At 36.5% G+C, this 17382-nt stretch overlaps 1 protein-coding gene across 4 annotated transcripts in view; it reads right to left on the bottom strand.

Moving 5' to 3' along the window:
• RP1 (RP1 axonemal microtubule associated) overlaps positions 1–17382 on the bottom strand; it is a 217760-nt gene that overhangs the window by 16335 nt on the left and 184043 nt on the right. For all 4 annotated transcript variants that reach the window (XM_035318571.1, XM_035318573.1, XM_035318574.1 and 1 more), the window contains 5 exons: positions 16373–16521; positions 2948–3152; positions 1663–1722; positions 1185–1363; positions 421–643 (listed from right to left, as the gene is read on the bottom strand). In XM_035318571.1, the coding sequence (XP_035174462.1) occupies positions 421–643; positions 1185–1363; positions 1663–1722; positions 2948–3152; positions 16373–16521 (816 nt within the window). The remainder of the gene's footprint in view (positions 1–420; positions 644–1184; positions 1364–1662; positions 1723–2947; positions 3153–16372; positions 16522–17382) is intronic.

Genomic DNA, 17382 nt, shown 5'->3' with positions numbered 1-17382 from the left:
GAAAGGAAAGGAAAGGAAAGGAAAGGAAAGGAAAGGAAAGGAAAGGAGAGAGTTAATAGAAAATGAGCTTAAAAAGTTGTGTTTTTAATGTCAGTAATATGAGCAGCTGAGGACTAAATACAAGAGAACAGAAACATTATGATATTGCAAGACAGCAATATTTCTTACCACTATTCTATGTATCTTATAATAAATTTTCTATGCAATCAAGTGAGCATTGCATTTCACACTTTATGGTACACAGGTGTTAAGCTGAGTGGATAACATTTTCCTTCACACATTTACAATTCTTATCCAGGCTTTAGTTATCATTAAATAAATACAATAAAATTTTCTGTTTTGATAAAGATTCCAATTGTAATATTAGGATGCGTTAACGTCCTGTACCACTCTACTACCTTAATGTACATTTATACCTACCAGAAAGTGTTTCTTTTAATGGCCATTCTACAGGGAATTCAATCCATCTGTCTCCATTAAGAGAAAGAGGAAGTGTTTTATTTATAGTCAGGCTAAAGGTATCCAGGGTGGATGTGTTCTGCATTTTAAAGTGATGAAGAGACAACTGTGATATGCTGTTTTCCAAACTCTGGAGTCCAAGTCTCACTTTATAAACCATTCCCAAATCAGATGGTAAATGTATCTAGGAAGCAAAAAAACTATGAGTTAGCATCCAAAAATAAACATAGATACATATGTATTTAAAGGAAGTGAGGAAGTTTTCTTCTTGGGGATCAGCATTGACCTAGCCCCATTTGCATCAGTAGTGGTTCTGTAAGTCCCACTGAGTTCCAAGGCAGCAGAACCAGGTTGACTTTAGGCACTTATGGCAAAAAATTAGCTTTATAATCCAGGGGCATTCGTTATAATTATTCTATCAAAATCAAATTGCAGACTACACTGATATCTAAATGTAAATACTTGATGTCATTTAAACTGATAGACATTATTAACTATGACAATTTGTTGACATAAAAATAATAAAAAAAGAATATACTTGATCATCATGAACTTGAGAAATCCAAAACTTAAAAATGAAGTATGCAACTCAAAATTTCAATGCTGCTTTTCTTGAATATTTAAAGAATAATATCTGCAATATTTTTAGCATGTATATGATTCTCTCTCTTTAAAAGGAAAATCAAAGAAAATGAAAATATAGACAAATCTATATATTATTTTACATCATATGTTATTTGGTTCTTAGCCTGATGTTCCACTTTGTTTTCCATGGAAACCGGATTTGACTTGCCGTTGCTTCCATAAAAAACCATAACCAACTTGGATATATTTTCTGACAACTTTTCAAAGTCTTTTTTTGTTTCTTCTTGATGTTTTGTGAAATAAATCCTCCATCTGCCTTCTGAACAAATAAAATAAGGAAAACAAAATGGAAAAAAAAAAAAAAAGATTAGAAGGTGTTCCTGATTTCATATGTTAACCAAGGCACATGAGGTAATATTCCTAAAATGTGTCTTAGTCTACATGGGGAGCATTTAGGTGCAGATCAGCTCGGTAATTATATTGACATTTCTTACTATTACAAAAGGGAAAGTAATATCAGCACCAGTAAATGTAATGCCATATTGTGATGAAAATATTTTTACATTATTATTTCAAAACCGATGAATAAGTCAGTAGATGCAATTGTGAGAGCTATACCTGAATTCATTTGCTCTTTTCCTAAAGGCCAGGCAGAAGTGCTCTTCCTCTCCTGAATTTCTAATTAAAAAAGATTGAAGACCAAATTAATACTTTTGTAAAACCATGTCTTAATGATAATAAATGTCTGCATTCATGACTAGTGAGGCAAATGACTAAGTATTGTATCATTTTGATTAAGATTTAACTAGGAAGTGTACAATGTAATTTTCTACTTAAACACCATCTCCTACATATCAGTCTATTTAAAGAACTGACTCTACAGCTAGCACTTTACTATGGAATGGTTGTAACCTGAAGATTCAAGTATTTTTCATTTTAAGATATTTCTGTTTCATATATACAATTTATGCTCAGAACTAATGGGATGCTTTTAATGCCCATTTTAGGAGTCGATATTCCTCCCACTGACAGCCGCTCTCATTGGTTTCAGTGGGACTTGCTAAAGACCAAAACTACTATTGGTATAGATGAATTGTTATATCTATTGGTACAGACAGTATAGACCAAAGTGTTCTTTCAACCACTTTCAACCAAGCTTAGATTTGCCATTTATTCTATAAAAAACTCACAGAAAAAAATAATAATAATAATAATAAAATATTCTTCTACCAAATCAATGCATTCTTGGAGAAATAATCAAAAGCTTTTTTTTTTTTTTTTTTTTTTCCCCTTCTATTTTCCTTGTGTGTGTGTAAAACCATACTGTATAACCTTATATACACTAAATATACATTACATACACACAGTGGTGCCCAGTGCCAGGACAAGAGGCAATGGGCATTAACAGGAACACAGGAGTCTCCCTCTGAATATTGGGAATCATTTCTGTGCTATGCAGGTGATGAAGCACTGACACAGGTTGTCTAGAGAGGCTGTGGAGTCTCCTCCTTGGAGATCTTCAACAGCCATCTGAAGCCTGCTCCAGGAGTCCCCACTTGGCATCAGCCAAACGTATGCCCAGTTTCTGGGAAAAACTACCCTAACACTGTGGCATAAATCACATTAAACAGTCTTCCTGAATACAATGGTGACATATTCTCCACTGCTTAAAAACGGTTTGCCCTAGTATCTACCCTACTTTTCCTATGCCTATCAAATGGCAGGCAGAAGCATTTGAAGCTTTAAAAAGTGTGATTTACTTCTACTTTTTTAAAGTAGAAGTAAAACATGCTCTATTGAAATGTTTTATACCATAACTTGTTTATAGAAGCAAATCACATAGGTGCATTCTTCAGTTTGGAATGAATTTCTTAACAAACGATAGTTTCAAGATAATACTGACCTGTGGCATTCAGAGTTACTGAGTTACTTTTTCCATCACGTCTGTCTTTAAGCCATGTTTGAGCCATGAACAACGTTTCTTTCCCAGCAGCTGCTAACTCTTTCACAGTAATCTTCTCCAGAAGCCAGTCAGAGCCTTTTCCTTTCTCAACCACCATCCTTTGCAGAGTCCCGATATCTACTGCTTCTACTTGAAAAACATCTACCTGGAAAATTCAGAATCAAAAAGACAAAAGACATGAATAGAGAAACAGAATGATCAAACTAAGTTAACAATGTATTTTGAAATATAAAAGTGAGAGAAGAATCAGGATATTTTTTTTTTTTTGGTACTTCAATAAATAACCAACAGAACCAGAGATGACAAGTTTAAAGATGCAAAGCTCCTGCATTAAGCGGGACTCCCTCAGTGATTCTGTAATCTACTACTAGAAAACTTCCACTTCCCTACACAGACCAATCCACAGTTCATGCTCACTTCTTGAGAGATTTTCCTTACCAGATTTCACATCTAAAGATGTGGAACTCCATTTTAAATATTTCTTACTTTCAATAAGATAAACTAGCCATGTCTCCCTTTTGAGGGATGAAATGCAGGGGATAAGAATGGCAGAAATAACATTTTATTCTCTGAGGAAGGAATGACAAGCTTGGTCCCAGATTTGAATTAATATAGGATTAGTTATAATAATAATTGAATTTAATGAGAATATTAGAAAAAGGTTATAAGCTTCAATTAGTTCTAATATTCCTTATATCAAAAAGTCCACAATTTTTTATTTTTTTTTAATGTTGATAAGACTCATGAAGGATCCCTAAAGAAAATGTTGAGATGTCAGATATTAAATATTGCCACAATATGTGATTTTGGCTGATTGTGTCTCACACCTACTTTCTCAGCTGGAAAGAAGAGAATAATTTCTTGGCATAGAGATCTTCCAAATGCTTTGCTTTATAGAGTTATGAATTATCATCAAGGTTCATAACCGGTAAAAACTAGCATTATTTGTGATGGAACATGCTACATGATTTAGTTATAAATATGTTTTTGAGGAGATTGTATCACAATAATGATAACTGAATCCTATGAAGATTTTGTCTAATTCACCCTGAAAATGCTTGTCCAGACCAACACGGTAACAATCTTTATTCAAAGGATTATACAGGGACTAAACAGAGAAAAACTGACCTCGCACCATCAGCAAGAAGTTCGAGGTGGAGAACTGATGAAAGATTTGTATCACCAAGAGCAGCCTGACCAGCTTCCAACATAATCACAGCATCACAGAATGGTTGACGTTGGAAGTGAGATCATATTGTCCGACCCCCTGCTCAAGCAAGGACACATAAAGCAGGTTGCACAAGGACCATGTCCAGACAGCTTTTGAAGACCTCAAGGAGGGAGATTTCACAACCTCTCTGAGCAACTAGTGCTAGTGTTCAGTCACCCTCACAATAAATGAGTGTTTCCTGTTTAAATGGAACCTCTTGTGTTCCAGTTTGTGCAAATTGCCTCTTGTTCTGGCACTGAGCACTACTGAAAAGAACCTGGCTCCATCTTCTTTGCACTCTCCCTCCAGGTACCTATAGACACTAATATGGTTCCCCCTGAGCCTCCTCTTATCCAAACTGAACAGTCACAGCTCTCTCAACCTCTCCACACAGGAGAGTCTCTTCATCATCATGGTGGCCCTACATTATACTCTTTCCAGTATGTCCATGTCTCTCTTGTACTGAGAGACTCAGAACTGTATCCAGTACTCCAGGTGCAGCCTCACCAACCCTGAGTAGACAGTAAGGATCATCACTCGACCTGCTGGTGATACTTTGCTTAATACTGCCAAGTATGAGACCCTCCATGAGTTGAAATATTGAGTTTGAAACTGCAGTTTGAAATATATATATATATATTACATACAGAAATATATATATATAAATAAACCACAGAAAAATTGCAAACTTTTTTTCTTCAGATACATTCTTGTTGGGAAAGCTTAGATTTTTTTTCCTATTTTTTCACTAATATATACATGTAAATACGTATGTTGGGAACAATGTCTTCAATATTTTCCTAAAAATAATTACTAACCTGATGTTGACTTACTCAGTGGCTTCTTCTAGACTGAAAAACAATGTTATTCAAAAGCTGCTGCGGTGCAATCATCTAACCATCAGTTTTTACTAAGTCACCTCTGTGTTATCGTGTGAAAGAGGAAAATGAGAACAGCAAGCTGACAATGATTTTAAGGAAAAAGTGTTAAACAGGCACTTGAATTGCTGTACTTCCTTATGATGACTCAAGGTTATCAGCTGCTCAGGGAATTTAGACTGGCAAAAGTGTAAGATGGAAATGAAGGTTTTCAGGATAATGATGCACTTCAGCAGCAGAGCAAATACATTGAAAGGGCTGAAATTTTAGATAGAATGTGAGACCTTAAGGAAAGAGACTCCTCTACATTTTCATAGTTAAGTCAAAAAAAGCAGCATTTAGTGTCAACACCACAATTACATATTATTATCTACTGGATTTATTTGATGACTGAATACCACTAATCTGAATTCTTAATTTACCTTAATTGTGATACGAGTTTGATCCCTGTCTTATTTTGTCTTTAACTGTATTGGTAAAGATACAGCATTATGCTTGAAAAAGCATATTCAGTAAGTGTAGGCTTGCTACCCTTAAAAAATAAACTGTATTAAAAATACACAGAGATGGAACATCACAAAACCACAGAATCACATAAAGTTTGAGGTTGAAAGGGACCTCTGGAGGTCATGAAGTCCAAGCCCCCTACCAAGCAGGGTCACCTACAGCATGTTGCACAGGATCACATCGAGATGGGTTTTGGTTATCTCCAGAGAAGACCCTGTAGCCTCTCTGGGCAACCTGCTCCAGTGCTCTGTCACCCTCACAGTAAAGTGTTTTCTTATACTCTGCTGGAACTTTTTGTTTCAATTTGGGCCCAACATAGGCGAAAAACATGGGTGAAAACCACAGATAAACTCAACAAAGAAGCATACAGACCTGTCTCTGTTAGTAAAGAAATATGTTAAGACTCCAAATGTCAAAATTTATCTTAAAAATTCTCCTCTCTTCTTGCAAATGGTGATTTTATATTAATAGGATCTTATAGTATAATATAAGATCTATTAATATAATATATTAATACAAAGTACAAGAATTACTATATTGGAAACATATGAAGAAGTTTCTGTCAGATTAGAATACTTGTTAAAATAGAATTCTTTTTAAGAGAAAAGAGTTCTCTACAAGATGACTAATTTAGTGACACTACCATCACCATCTCCAAAAAATCTGTTGTCAGTGATCCAGTTTTGGATCACTACTAGATTTGTGCTATCTCCTATCTCCTAAAATGTAGGCTAGTTGAGTTTGACTTGCATTCTGCTTGACTGCTAGTAAACTTTATTAAACTAGAAATTTCTTCACACAGTAAGTACTGAACTATTTGTACACTGATATCTCTAGTGTGCATCTGAAAGCATTTAATAACTCAGGTGCAGCACATATTTGGGGTTATTCATAACCTAATCCAGCCACAGGTAACACAAATTTTATATTGGCAATGTATGAAAGATATATTTTGGCTGAATAACCATCTGTGAAAACTCAACATTCAGTTTGCAGTAGACATACTACCTCAGCATTTGCCAATGTTTAATCTAAAAGCGCCTATTTTGAAGCATGTAAAATCTCAGAAATCCATGGTAAATTCTGCAGAAAATTCACCCATCTAATGAATTACAATCTGAAAAACTATTAACTAGATTGGGAATTGTGCCAACTGGGGTAAATGCACTTCACAGACAAGATTACTTTTTCTCTTCATGTGTTGTCAAGAGTCAAAAAAAAAAAAAAAAAAAAGTGAATTGAAAAAAGCAGCAACTATGATTGTTAGATAGATGAACAATTTGCTAGAGACGATTTATTCGCCAAACTTAATCAACTTTTTGTAAACTGTCTGCAAAGTGACAGATTATGACATATATTTCATTACAATTTTTAAAAATTCAGTCATTATTAATAATTTAGCTAATATTTTTGTAGGCTTCATTTAAGACCATGGAATACTCATAAATAATAAGAAAGATATGAGTTGTTGACAGGTCTTGCATGTCACACAATACTCTCTTATCTGATTTACAGATGGGGACCTCTTAATTCTTTTGAAAAAAGGGAAAGAGAAAGAGAGAACATAGAAGACAGGGAAACCTACAGAATATTAAAACTTTTTAATTTTACCCTCGAGAAAAATGTTAATTGTTTTTATAGTTACTACTAGCAAATTGCATTTGAATGGAAAAAAAAAAAAAAAAAAAAAAAAACGTTAAATGTTGATAATAATATTTTCTAATTCATAAAAGTTTATATGGAATTTTCTCAGAATAGTCTTGAAACTATTTGTGTGTATGTACAGTCCACTAAATTTTCTTAAGAAGCACTGCCTGGAAAAAGAAAGATATTCTCCAAGACTAAGCAGCTGAGACTGGCAATGTAAGAGCCTGCATCATATATCCTTTGTGACCCAGAAAAACTCCTCTCAAAAAAACAGAATTGACACTTTTTGTATTTTTAGATAAGAAAATAAATATTGAAAAAATCCTTAAAAAGAATAATGCAAGCAACCTTTTCAAACTAATTGGAGTTTAATTTTCATTAACTCATATTCAAATGTTTCTTTTTATCCCTGGACCCATGTTCTGATCATTTAATTTTAATCTATGAGTTTGGCTTTATTCAGTGATCTTCAATGTCAACGCTGGCAACATATCAGTAGCAGTTGCAATAGCTCTTGTAACAGAAGAAGCACTTGAACAGTCACTATGCAATATTTACCTTTAAAAATGCCAATCATTTTATAGGCTCAGTATTGAGAGCTGATGGTTGGTTAATGATGATATTCCCAGCAGAACTGAAAATGGCAAGTCAAGACACACCATATGCTTAATTTCATCAACCTGTATGCACAAGTGATTTCCCATACTGCTAATGTTACTATCATTTTAATAGGCTTTTATTGGAAAAGGAGGTAGTGTCTAGATAAAGGACCTTTTCTATTAAGCTTAGCAAACCTATTGATTTGCTGTCTGATTATTTTGATCTCACTTGTTAATATGGAGAAACTCCACAGAAGTCAAATGAGTTTTAGCACTGGGAGGCAAGATAAAAGCCCATGATGTGACCAGAATCAGAAAGTGTCTGAACATTCCTGTACAGGAGACAAATGAGAAAAATAACTTATGCTGATACAACACTTTTCAGATTCTGGTCACATCATCTCTTCCAGTTGTGCTGAACTGAACTTCACCATCCGGTCCCAATTGCTTGTACATCACTGTTTTATCTTAAACAGAGATTATCACCTTTTTAGCTGTGCAGCTACAACCACAAAACCAGCTTGTGTTGAGCCAAATTTTATCAAGATAGACCTAGTGGAAAAGCCCAAACAATTAATGACATTAATTGCTTAAACTATAAAATGTTTGAATGTATGCTACTTTGCCAGCAGTCTCAAGGGGTGGAAACACTGGGTGGTAAGCAATAGCAATGGCAAGTACTGGTAGCAGTAATATCTTCACCCAGTTCAGTGGAAGGATGAATAATAACTCTGACTGTGCCCTTAGCATCTTGTAATCTGTGCTCTGTACAGAAGTTTCTTTAAAAGTAGGGGATTCCACACATCTGAAAAATACAAACCTGTGATATTTTTGCAAGCATTTTTTTTTCTTTTATGTTAAATCCTCATCCAGAAATTCATTAAAAACTTTATGTTTATATGAAAAAATGCCCAAATTACAATGAATGCATAATCTGAGTTTTCTGATACCTTACAATTATCATGGTTCATTCATTTTCAACAGGATTAGTTGAGAGTAAATAAAAGAATAGGGGCAGTAAATATAAATAATAAAATAAAATTAATACCTGCCCTAGAACTGACCTTATGTTAATTTGCTTAGTATAACTGGAGTAGAATCTCTTTGAAACAGATTTTTATGCATAGAACAGCAATAGGAATAGGAAAGAATAGTGGTACTTTATAATAATCAGCAGCTATAACAATTTAACTAGGTTGCAAAAGGCATTTCAATCAGGCTTCAAGTATAGTACACTTAATAAAATGCAGAATAAATGCTACAGAAAACAGTAGCATCAGCCACATCCAAATCTGTAAACACATATTATATTACACCAAAGAAATTAAAATAAAATAAAAATACACACAGACATGAAAAAGATCACTTTGAACAAAGTCAAACTCATATGGATCTGATGCAGCCTGATTGTTGGACTGATTTAATAACAGTCCAGTTTTGAGATCTGGTTTGACAGGTAAAGAGAACAGAAATGATATAATTTTCCTCAATTTTAATAACCCACTTGGTTGTATAATGTTTTGGTTAAGACATCACAATCCAACATTCTATTGACTCTCATGTGGACTTAAGCTGGCTGATAATGGGACTCTAAAGCATCTAACTGGTACGTCTCCAAGTGCAGCTGTAAATGGGTAATATTTTCAGGCAGATGTATAGTAGTGAGGCAAGTTCATAACCTGTGCTCTTTAATGTTTTCATGAGCTAGTTGGAGATAAAGAAGATTTTAGAGATGATGTAAAAACAATTGCTAGTTATGACACTTGAAGAGGTAGGGTGTTAAACTGAAGAGTCCTCTGAAAAGATTTGTGGGAGTTAATAAATCACTGGAAAGCCTGCCTTCCAGTGAATCAAACAGCCTAATCTATTTAAGTTGTCAAAGACAAGCATAGGGATTTGCTTATTGTCATAAAAATTGTCAAAGACAGCAGAAATTTGGTGCAAGAGAGCTATCCAGGCTGAGTCAAAACTGTGACAAAATCCAGTGCCTAAGAAGTTAAAGCTTGACAAATTTAGACACAAAATAGTGTGAATCTTCAAAAAAAAGATAACTAAGCTTTGAAAAAACTTTTCAACTAGATGAGCCCTTCGTCACTAGAAGCTGTTAAAACTGAATTAGGTAATTTTTCTAAACTATTTAACTTACGTTAAAGTAAATTCAGTTCTTGTTGCACTGAGGAAAGGTGGTTAAATACTTTGTTTGCTGAAAACTGCAGACTTGGATTGAGCAGACTCTTTTAAAATTTATGATAAATCAGGATAATAATCTCAGATGTATTTTATTCAAAATTATATTTTTCTTTTTTTTTTTTTTCCTAAAAATTAATGAAATAAATGCACCATAGAATTCACTCACCTATTTTTTGCTATCTAAAGTCTTTGTAAGACAATAAATTTCCCCATAGTTTTGAGAAAGCAGAAGGTACCCCCTGGGGATAACTCATTTCATTTTTAAGATAAATATCCAAAAACAAACAAACAAACATACAAACAAACAAACAAATATGGTAACCACCTCCTGGAAGCTCCTACTGCAGTTTATTCTGCAGAATAAACTCAAACCGTCATGTTAGAATGAATGCGTACATTATAGGCAATTAAAGTTCTGAGATGTATTTCATCTTTAAAACTGTAAAATTTATTTTGCAGCTCTATATAGACAGAGAGCAACCCCCCAAGTAATTAATTTTAGAGCAAATTAATTTTTTCTACTTTCTAATTTTTGGCAGCAGATCTTTATATTTTTTCTTGTCTTGCAATAATTCATCAGAAAACCAAAACTGTTATTCACACAGCTCTAATCTAATGCTCTGTTTTACCATAGAATATCCTGAGTTGAACAGGACCCATAAGGACCATTGAGTCCAGCTCCTGGCTCCACTCAGGACCAACCAAAGCTCAGACCATACGTCTGAGAGCATTGTCTGAACACTTTTTGAACTCGGGCAGCCTTGGTGCCATGACCATTTATCTGGGGAGCTTGTTCCAGCACCTGACCACACTCCCATGGTGAAGAATGTTTTCCTAACACCCTGCCTGCCCCTCCGCTCCCCTCATGAGGAACCTGTAGACCATGATGAGGTCTCTCCTCAGTCTCCTCTTTTCTAGGCTGAACAAACCAAGTTACCTCACCCGTTCCTCATACGTCTTGCCCTCTAGACTCTTCACCATCTTCATAACCTTCCTTTGGACACATTCTAAATAGTTTTGTCCTTCTTATCTGGTGGTGCCCAAAACTGCACACATTACTTGAGGTGAGGCCACACCAGTACAGAGCAGCGTGGGACTCCCCTTGACCAGCTAGCAATGCCATGCTTGATGCACCCCAGGGTACATCTGGCCCTTTGGGCTGCCAGAGCACACTGTTGACTCATGTTCAACTTGCCATTGATCAAAACCATCAGATCCCTTTCCACAGGGCTGCTCTCCAGCCTCTCATCACACAGTCTGTCTATATATAGTCTATATATGTATAGAATTGCCCTATCCCAGATGCAGAATCTGTAGACAAACTGTGATTGCAATGGTATGTTCTATGTGAACCTCCTACAAGTTTATTACTAACTGACTGTAATTACTGACTGTGAAATACCATCTTGGAGGTATTGCTAAGAACCACACATGGCTCAGATATTTACCACTGTCTCCTAGGCTTATATAATATATAATGCTTTAGTTATGTTCTTTCCTTCTGCTTTTCTCCTCACTATTTATGACAACCTCCACCAGTCTCTCCTTCAGTATTTCATATTTTCCTAGTTTCCATCTGTATAATCCTTCTGCTCAATGACCAGATCATTTTACTGTTAGCTTCTGTACTACAGTATCTTGGCCAGCAGCCTGTCACTATGATTAATACATTTGGATCAATGGCATTTTGCAATTGTTTAATCATTATGTCAGGTACACTTTCCATAAGAGAATGGTTTATCTGCATTTATACAATAATAGTATTCATGATGTGATGTGTACACTGCAGACAAATATTGACTTCTTTATAGTGGCCACAGTACACTGTCCCCCATTCGTGCCCTTTTTAGTGTATTCTGTCACTAGGATTTTTTTACAGAAGTAATTTTTAAAATTGCCAATGGTTAATCTGTAAGTGAGCACAGAAACTGAACACCAACAGTCACCTCTCACTGACAATTTTTGTATGTGCTGCAGTTACCATGGTACCAACCTGAGCAGTTGATGTCTAAATATAGGGCAGGATAAAGGATATATCTTTTCAACAACTAATAGAATGAAGTAAAAATTCACAAAGATTTTACTGTTTCAGTAACATAGAGTACTTAATACCGGCCACTTTCTTCAAACAGAGATTAAAACACTTAACTATCAGTCATAACATATTCAGTGTAGTTTATGGACTTTGATTGAATTGATATGAAAAAAGCCACATTCTCAAAGAGGAAATTTATGTGTAACTCACAACCATATGACAGAACATACAGCAAGTCTATCAAAGACCACATAAAAGAAGCAGGAAGAATTTCATTAGCTGCAAAACCTTGGGTGCCAGAAGCAATGTGGAGATATGGTAAGGCTGAGATGATTTCACACAGCTGGGTCTAGATTTTTACAAAATGTCTGCACGGAGCATACTTGGTTCAATAAAGTGTTTATAGCAGGTAACATTTATCAGAACTGAACTGACTCATGAAGTATGAATAAATAGTATTAGGAATTCGTGAAACCTGAACTGCATGAAGAAGTGCAATGAGATTGCTTTGTCTAAATTTGTAGTTTTTAGGAGAACATTAGACAAGGCATCAGTGTCATAGCAATTTGAAAGAATACAGCTCTTGCAGCACTTGGCTTCATACTTATTTTTCTAAATGGATCACCAGAAGCTAAGCTGTCTCGGTGAAGTGTTACTCTCTGACATGGGTTGAGCCACAGGAAGTTTACTGGTGAATTAGTAATTTCATGCACAGTACTTTATTTAACCGTTCTCCAATGGTTTTGCAGATGTAAAGACTTTAGAAAGACACAAAGAAACTTCAGATGTAAGAAGATAATTCATTCTTTAACTATCACGTAATTGAGCTCATGCAAATAAAAGACTTGCTAAATGAGAGAAGTATACCTCCAACCCTCTGCAAGGTCCTCTGAATATTTAAACATTTCTTGCATTTCTGCATTGCTAAGCTGTTGTTTGTAGCAGCCCTGACATTCTGTGGGACTAACAGCATATTTCGATGTGATTTCTAACAGAAACACTGTTCCAGTTCACTAGCTGTTACGGTGTAGTCAGGGGAAAAATTATTGCAAGGAAAAGCACATTTTAAAATGTCAGAACAACTGTTAAGATTCAGAATGCAAATTCCATGTCTGTTATATGCCAAAATCCCCTAAACCACCAAGTCCAGATTCTCTGACTGCAGGGGTGCTCAGCACAATATGTGATTGGGCTGGTTCAGAAAGAAACATTCTACACTTGAGAGTCTTTTTGGAGATTACTTATAATGGGAAGAAAACATTGGGAAATTTCCAAAACCCGCCATGAAGAAAATGCTGCAAAAGCAGGAGTCTTGCTTGCAGAAACAATTTCGTCTTTGTCAATTAACCAAATATGTTCATTTTCACTGAACAAAGAGTAAATTGAGACTTATAATTCTAACTTTCTCTGTCAATTATCTACAAGTAATTTATTTTTTGGCCCTAAAATATTCCTGTGCTAATATCTACTTATAAGCATAATACTACATTGCATTCACATACCGCTCCTATAAAATGCCAAATATCGAAACAAGAGAGGGGTACATGCCAGCTCTGCCTCTTACTCTGTAAAAAAAGGAAAATTCTGTTCCATAGAGGAGTATAAGCAAACACTATAAAAACATCCTTCAGATCATCTTCGTAGTTAATCTCTTTTCTACTAGGTAACATTTCTGCATGTGCATCCCCGGTCCCTCTTGATTAAAAACTTCAGTGCACACTCATAGAATTAAGACTTAAGGAAAAATCCAATAAAACTTACAGTAACTCACTACTCCATGCTAGCAAAAGTACTGTAGCTCTAACATCATATGACTCAAATATTGTTTACCAATAAACTGTAATATGAATTTCAAAATTAGGAAAGAAAAACATGTCTTTTTGAAAATTGAGAACCCTCATCCACAAGCATTTAATCCCTTAAAAATGAAGATTTAAACTCTGTCACTTTGTGATGGTTTTGCTCGGGTGGGCGACTGAGCTCCACCATAACCGCTCTCTCACTCCCCCTCCTCAAAGAGGAACAGGGAGAAAATACGATGAAAGGGGCTCAAGGGTTGAGATAAGGACAAGGAGATCGCGCAGTAATTATTGTGATGGGCAAAACAGACTCAGCATAGGGAGATAGTAAGATTTATTGCCTATTACGAACGAGCTAGAGAAGTGAGAAACAAAGGAAAGAAACCAAAAGCACCTTCCCCCCATCCACCCTCTTCCACCTCCTCCCCCCGAGCGGCGCAGGGGAATGGGGGAATGGGGGCTATGGTCAGTCTATAGCAATTCTTCTCTGCCGCTCCTTCTCAGTCACTCTCGTCCCCTGTGCTGTGGGGTCCCTCCCACGGGATGCAGTCCTTGCTGAACTGATCCAGCGTGGGCTTCCCACAGGCAGCAGCTCTTCAAGAACTGCTCCAGATATGGGTCCTTACCACAGGGTCCATCCCTCGGGAGCAAACTGCTCCAACCTGGGTCCCCCATGGGCAGCAGCTCCTGCCAGGCCACCTGCTCCTGCGTGGGCTCCTCTCCACGGGCTGCAGGTCCGGCCCGGAATCTGCTCCGGCAGGGGTCTTCCACAGGCCGCAGTCTCCGTTGGTGCAGGTCCACCTGCTCCACCGTGGTCTCCTCCACGGGCTGCAGCGTGGAACCCTGCTCCACCGTGGTACTCCATGGGCTGCAGGGGGACAGCCTGCTTCACCATGGTCCTCACCACAGGCTGCAGGGGACTTCTGCTCCGGCACTTGGAGCACCTCTCCCCCTCCTTCTTCTCTGACCTTGGCACCTGAGAGGCTGTTCCTCACTCCTCTCACTCTCCCAGCTGCTGTGTGGTGCAGCATTTTTTTTCCCTGTCTTAAATCTGCTCTCACAGAGGCGCAAACAACATCACTTATTGGCTCAGCTCTGGTCAGCAGTGGGACCCTTACCAAACATGGGGCAGCTTCTAGATCCTTCTCACAGAAGCCACCCCTATGGCCCCCTGCTACCAAAACCTTGCCACATAAACCCACTACACACTTCTCTTATGAATAATCATTTCAAATGGGTCTAACCCAGCAAGGTAATGACCCCTTTCAACTCTCATTCAATTAATGAAGCTGGGAATAGTTAGGAACTGAGCTACTCCTAACCTTACATATCATGCCTCTGCTTTGGTTATCAGTCTAAGCTGATTTGCCAACTTGCTTCCTTAGAGAAACTGTCATTCACTTGGGAGCTGACACCTGCAGAAGGAAATAGTTTACTGTGTGATACTTCTAATTCAAAAGACTACCACAATCACAGTATTCACTGAGAGCTCACAAAGGTAGAATGGTGCACACACTATAAGGAAAATAGACAGCACTCTTTATTGCAAAATATGTTCTGCATTTCTGGTTATGAGACATTAGTGTTTCCTTTCTAAATTTTAGCTATTCCATTTGAAATTTTCTGTAACTAATGTTTGTTTCAGGATCTTTTTTTTTTTTTTTTTTTTTTTTTTTTCATTGCTTTAACCTCCAAATTTGTTTTAAAATAAAGGTCTGCAGAAAATATAAACATTTCATTAACCCCACATTTAAAAACTGTAGTGAACTTTTTAGCTTCACTTTAACTGAAAATTTCACTTCCTTTATCCAGGGCTTCCAAAAGGGAGTAGGTTTTACATCAGAGACATGCTTTCTGCCATAAATCTGCCCACATTTCTACAAAACATTTACTAGCTAAATTCTCTCTAATTTATGCATATACTGACAATGCTACAGGCAAATGCATCTCTATCAGCTATGCTGGTCTTTGGTCTACATCTGTGAGCTGAGAGACTCTCTCCTGCACTGTGAAGAAATGACTCTCTTAGTGGACTTATAAAATCTATGGAGGGCAGTGGCTGCCTGTCTGCAGAGGGAGCAAGAGCCAGAATAAGGAGTAGAGTGGCAGTGAGCAGGCAGAAGCCATGGAAAGGAGCCTCAGCCTGGAGACTAGCAAGGGAAGAAAACAGGTATTAATGGAAGTGAAGTCTCTATATTGTCAAGCAAATAGGCAAGAAAGCCACTGGAGTGCAACTGAAGACCTTCGATATTTGCAACATTGAACCTAAAAGTACTTGATATACTCACTTTACTACTTTTCAGTATTGTTAGCATCAGTTGCATAAACATCAGTATTTTCTTCTTAAGATACATATAGATATATTCATACACAGATAACACAATCACAAAGCATTGCAAACTGGACTTTGTAGACTATCCCACATGGACTTCCATTCAGTCCATATGAATTGGACTGAGCTATAAAAGTGCAAAATATCATACATAAATGATAAGTATACCTTTCCTTTAGTGAAGTTATCATCTCCTTTTCTGACTAATTTTCGCCTGCCAGTATCTCCCAAAATGCCTTGCAGCATGACATACACATCTGCGTCTGTTCCTGAGCCTGGAGATGCTCCCGTGGTGATGTAGAGAACATAGCTTTTCACTATTGGGAAAAAGATGAAAAGTTTAACAAAGCTTAATCAGATTTTAAAAATATGTAATTTAATAAATTACTATCATGTTCTTAGTTTTTGGTCCTGCCCAAAGAGATCAAATGGTCAAATAATATTACAATGCCTAAAAACACACAGAAGCATTGTAGTAAAAAATATGAACCACTATAATAACAAATAATGAGCCAAATAATTTGTGAATGGGCCTGAAATACAGGAAGAAGAGAAAATGAAAAATAAAAGAGATCACAAATTATTATAAAAAATGTAAATAATACTCTACTACATACTTGCATAAACTGAAATAAATAACATTCATGAATGTAACAGTACCTAGGCTAAGGACAACATTAAATTACTCAAAAAACATCAGTTCTCCAATCTTCACTGAGTTCAAATGAAGCTGAACTCCATCATATGGATGACAGCTTTTGCATTTGCTCTGGATAATGGTCCAGCCCATGGCTGACTGCTCTATTCTGTACCAGTTGAGGCCAGTTATTGGCCTCAGCAGACAATTTCAAGAAATGTATATTCTCTGATGTATCTCACAGATGTTCAGCTGTGCATTTCTTGGCTGGCCACTTTAACTTCCTGGTTGTAGTCCCAGAGAAATGCATAGCACACTGGTGATCTGGCCCCCAAAATAAGAAAGAACATCACCAAAACATTTGATTGAAAAAGATAAAATATGGTGATGAAGTAAGAAAACACTATCTGTCCTCATGTTTGAAGCTTATTAGAAAGAGGAGCAGCATTTGTGAAGGTTCAAACATTTGTGGTCTTTCAGAAAGAAAGAAAGAAAAAAAGAAAGAAAGAAAGAAAGAAAGAAAGAAAGAAAGAAAGAAAGA

The sequence above is a fragment of the Oxyura jamaicensis genome, chromosome 2, assembly GCF_011077185.1.
Source record: "Oxyura jamaicensis isolate SHBP4307 breed ruddy duck chromosome 2, BPBGC_Ojam_1.0, whole genome shotgun sequence".
Classification (NCBI taxonomy): Eukaryota; Metazoa; Chordata; class Aves; order Anseriformes; family Anatidae; genus Oxyura; species Oxyura jamaicensis.
The sequence above is the reverse complement of the archived record's forward strand: the minus strand, read 5'-3'. Positions and strand labels throughout refer to the sequence as shown.